The sequence below is a fragment of the Ochotona curzoniae genome, unplaced genomic scaffold (genome assembly GCF_017591425.1).
Source record: "Ochotona curzoniae isolate NIBS_2020 unplaced genomic scaffold, NIBS_Ocur_1.0 scaffold_3223, whole genome shotgun sequence".
Classification (NCBI taxonomy): Eukaryota; Metazoa; Chordata; class Mammalia; order Lagomorpha; family Ochotonidae; genus Ochotona; species Ochotona curzoniae.
In genome coordinates this window covers 725,127-730,092 of record NW_024467108.1, presented here as the reverse complement: position 1 = coordinate 730,092, position 4,966 = coordinate 725,127, and the positions used below count along the sequence as shown (strand labels likewise).

At 46.4% G+C, this 4,966-nt stretch overlaps 1 protein-coding gene across 1 annotated transcript; it reads right to left on the bottom strand.

Moving 5' to 3' along the window:
- On the bottom strand, window positions 1-1,740 carry LOC121145454 (ubiquilin-3-like). The gene has a single exon (XM_040964306.1). It carries the CDS (start codon window positions 1,738-1,740, stop codon window positions 160-162), a length of 1,581 nt encoding a protein of 526 aa, XP_040820240.1. The 3' UTR covers window positions 1-159.
- Between the last annotated feature and the right edge of the window lie 3,226 nt (window positions 1,741-4,966).

Sequence of the window (4,966 nt, the reverse complement as noted above, 5' to 3'; positions counted from 1 at the left end):
CAAGCAATCTTTAATGTAGAACAGCTTGGGCAGTGACATGGTGTTTGTCCAAATATGCACATGATCTATGTAGGAAGAATTTCCAAAATAAGCTAATTCTCTTCCCTTACCCTTCCTTTTCCTTCCTCTCTGCAGAGTGGTGCAATGCGAACATCAGTTTTAATGACTTAGGCCTGTAGGACCCCCCGACAGCTTCTCAATGGCAGCATAGATGTCTCCACCTGTGGCCATCAGGGCCTGAAGATTGGCATCATGGTTAGCAAAACCCAGGGCCTTCAGCTGCTCTAGTTCTTGCTGATAGAGACCTTCAGTGAGCAGGGAAGAAGAAAGTGAAGATTGGATAGCCTGGGAATAAGAATTGGCCAGTACGTGCAAAAGATGAAGAATGACCAAGGTGGGTTGCACAGAGTCTTCTCTATAACCTTGTCTTCCAATCCTAACTTCAGGGATGCCTCTAGCACACCGTGGTCTAGCCAGGTCCCATATCCTAGTTGGATCACATAAGATTGGTGCCAGTCCAGGTACCTCCCTGGATAGTATCTGTAAGCCATGTTCTATTTGCATCAATGCCTGCACTGCTCGAGGGTTGGTGAGGATGGGAAGTAGTGGCATATGATGTCTCAGAGGGATACCAGTTGCTGGTTGGTGTAATAAAGCTGGATTTTGTTGCAAGACATGCAAGATTTGACACAAAGCAGAGGGTGAGAATTTTGGCTGACTGGTTTGAGTGACTTTCTCCATATGCTCACTCTCCTGGGAGGAAGCATCCTGACTTGAAGAAAAACCCTGCATTCCAACCCTGCACCCTGAATTGGTCTGATTTGAGGCCATGCCCCTGACACCTTGGGTGTCCATTCTTACACTGACTTCTCGCAGCAATGGCCTGGCATGTGCCGAGGTAGTGGGGATGGTTGTGTTGGTGTCAGCACTGTTCTGAGTATTGACTTCCCCTCTGCAAGATTCTAAACCTAGGCTATGGCCCTTGGAAGCAGCCAATAAGGCCAGTATTGAGATCATGAACTGCTGGACATCAGAGCAGATTGGACGTAAAGCATTGTCACCCCCAGGCACTAGCTTCAAAGCCTCTAGCTTCTGCCTATCTGCTTGGAGGAGTGGCTGTTTCTGGGCTGGGTTCTTCAAGGTTTCCAAACGCTTAAAAGCTGACTCAGGTTTCTGTTTGGGCTTTGAAGATTCTGGAACATGAGTGACATTGACTGGTTTCTCAGTTGCCAATCTTTGAACTAGAGGGTCTTCCAAGAAGTGTACCGCACACTCAGGTGTAGCCATCAGAAGTTGAGTCAGCTGGCCAAAGAAGTTAGCTAGACCAGGTGAACTTCGGGCCAGCTGATCCAGCATAGCTAGCGTGCCAGCACCCTCAGAAGCTGATGGTTCAGAATGATGGGTGGGACCTGTGGGACGTGACAGAATTCTAGAACCAGCTAACCCTTTTGAATGGGTCCTCACCACCAAGTGGACTGTAGCGCCATCAAGGATACCACGCTGGCTCAATATGTCTTGATCACGGAGTATCTTTCCATTGAAGATGAGTGCCAGTCGATCAGTGTCACAATGAATGCGTTTGGAGATTTCCTTCTTAAAATGGTAGACACTGCTATTTTCTGCCAACATAAATTCTTGGCAGTCCTTTGGGGTCTTGACAGTCACTCTGATGATGCATGGTGATGGTTCCCGACCGGACACCAGCTGACTGTCCCCTGCTTCTTCCCTAGCCCATGCCATATTTCCTTGAGAACAGAATGCAAAGCCACCTGAAGACACAGTGGTTCACAGAATTGCAGAAGCCTAGATGTGGCACTGAGCACACCTGGGTGCAGGTACTAGTAGGGATCAAGTGATGTCCTGTCATCTAGTGATGTCCTGTGGATGCCACTTCCCAGTGTAGCCCTGAGGCCACCTGGTCCCACAGAGGGGACAGCCACTCTTCTCCTGGACCAGCAATAGGGCACATGATGTCGGTGATGAGGTCATAGTGGAAAGGTACACTGGAATGGGGTAGGGGGAAGGGCAGTCTTGAGATTGGGACATTATGATTTGATTTAGACAGCAATAGGGAAAAAAGCCAATGTCCCTGTCTAGAAATACGTTTCACAATAGCCTGTTCCATGGTTGAAATGCTACCATTGAAGCTTGATAAACCAATGTGGCTGAGTAGGATAAGCGCAGGACTAAGACCTAGCTAAAGAAGTGCTTATTGTGGCCACGTGCCCTCCACTAAATTACCATACACTGACTATAACCTCCAAGTCCCTGTTTGTGTACAGGAAGAAGGAAGATCACAGGTAATGAATCCAGTCAGTGTGACTGGGGTCTGCAGGCACCTTGTACTTCAGAGGCTCCCCAAGCTGAGCAACCCATTCACTTGGCTCTATAAATGGCATCATCATGTACCCCTAAGAGCCTGAAACCAAGGGGACGCTCACAGAAGCAAACTCCAAAGACTAGAGCTGAGAAAGTGTTACGAATCTAGGTCTGTGTGATTTGACACTATTAGAAGTAAGGCTTAGTGTATCTGAAGATAAATGTTAAGCTGATTTCCTTTGGAGGGCAAATTTCAGCATTCAAGCAGGTGATAGTGAGTTTCTAAGGCTCTGTTTCAACCACTACCAGCCCAAAGTGAAATCTAATCCCTACAATCATTAGTTCTTTGCTATGAACATAAATGTAGCAAGTAATAATAGGTTTATGTCAACTGTTGCCATTATACATTTGATCCTTAAAATTCTCAAGGACTGTAAAATGGGTTCTGAGTACCTAGGATGCCATTGTTAGGATATTCTTGTAAACTTGGGTTTGGCGAGCATCTGGATTCCTCTACAGCTATACTGTTATCGCATGTTGCTGTATGTGTTTGCATTTTCATTAGTTTCAGTCTGTATCTCTAGTATCCAGTGAAAGTCAGTAAGGGAGAAGTTGTAAATGTTGAATCAGAAAGAACTCCCTAGCCCCCATAGGATTTCATAAAGCTAACCTCATGATTGGCCAACAGCCAATCTGCTGCCCATGCCTACACAGCAGAGTAACTTCACTCTACAAGGACTACAAGCAATTTCAACACCTTTAGAGATTTTCTTTTCATTTCCCCCACTCAGAATCAGATATTCAAGTTAATATTTCTGGCTTTCCCTCATCAAAGGCATTCATGTCCATCAGGGTTAAAGAGTGTTCCAGTTGACAGTTATTCAGAACCACTTTTGCATATCTCCTGGCTCCTGGGATTGTTTTCCACAGACTCGGCGGGTGAACTATCCCTTTGGTTCCTCCTCTACACACCCCATTACCAGGGCCTGAGTGTCTCCTTCTCAAGTACCAGTTGATTCGTCTCTCCAGCTCAGTGCATTCTGTCCTCTGAGTTCTGCCTCATATGGACTATGCGCTATCCTGCCTGGGGATACCACTATATATTTCTCAATTCTCTAATTTTTAGATGTAATGGAAACAACATAATCTCATTTAAACTAACTGAAATTTGATGTCTCCTATAAAGTATATTTAAAAATTTTTTAATTAGATAGAGTTAGTTAATGGCATATAGTAAAGAGTATAGGTAAAGGACATATATTGCATATCGTAAAATGTGTGTATATATATATGTGTATGTGTGTGTGTATACCATAATAGGATATGGTAAAGAAGATATTCAAATCTACTGTAGATAGTTGCAGGAGTGAAAAGTATAAACATTCCAACTAAATAACTAGAAACTCTGCCCCCATTCTGTTGTTTTATGATTTATGAGTAAGGGGGGAAAAAACACAAATTCAACTCCAACTGTAGGCAACTGCCTAGGTTGCCTTGTACCCAGGCAAGTGTCCTAATGCTAGAAGAAAAGCAGCCAATATTTGGCAGGCATTCTGAGCCCAGTTAATGTCAAGTTTGTGTTAACTATAGTGGTGTACCAGGATCGTTGCCTATTCTTTTTGTTGTTGTTGTTGTTGTTGTTGTTGGGATATATGGGGAAAGCAGGAAATGCCAGGCTGCAACATGCCACCCCAGCTGCCAAGCAAGGGGCCTACAGATTGCCCAGGAAAGAGGGACTGGAGACATTTTGGAGTGGGAGTGACTGGGGGCATGTTTGACAGAGAAGTCACTTCTGGGGCCTCCACAAATGCACAGGCAGGCAAAGGAGCTGAGACACAGTGGTTTAGGGGGCAGAATCAGAGGGCCTGTCTGGGTCAGTCAAGGAACTTGCCCACATGGAAACTTGGACTAAGCTAAGTAAGTCACATCACCCACCAGCTACAGGTACACATGAGGCTGGGGCTGGAGACCATGCCTGACTGGGCTAGGTTGAAGTACTCACCCAAGACTTTCGAATATGGCATAGCAACATCATGTTGGGTTGCAGCACTTACTGGAATGCGAAAGAACTGGCCTTGAAGGTAGATTCTGGGGGACTCATGGGCTCCCTCGGTGGGACTGCAACACTCTCCAGAGCTGGGGATAGTAATGAGCAGACCCAGGCTGAACCACAGAACTCACCTGACACTTGTGGGAGCTGGGGCTGGGAGGAGGCCATGTGAGCCAGGCTGCAGCACCTTCCAGCATATGCAAAGGCTGAGACTGAGGGCAGACCACGTTAATCAGGACCATGATATCAATTGGCACATGTGGAATCTGAGGCTGGAAGCAGGCCTTGTAAGGGAATTTGGGAAACTTCCCTGCTAGACCACAGCATCCCCTGAGGAACAATAGCCATGGCTGGGTATGGGCAAGGCAATATAAGGCTGTAGCACTTTTCAGCATTTGTGGGGGCCAGGTTTGGGCCAAGCCACAACATCCACTGGCATGCATGGAAGCCAGAGCAGCATGTGGGTCAAGATCAGTTGGCCTAGGCTAAAATACTGACCAATGAGAGCTGAAACTGAGGCCAGGCCCTGCCAGGTTGGGTTGAAGCACCCACCAGCACATGCAAGATCTGGGGCTGAGAACAGGCCTTGTAGGGGAA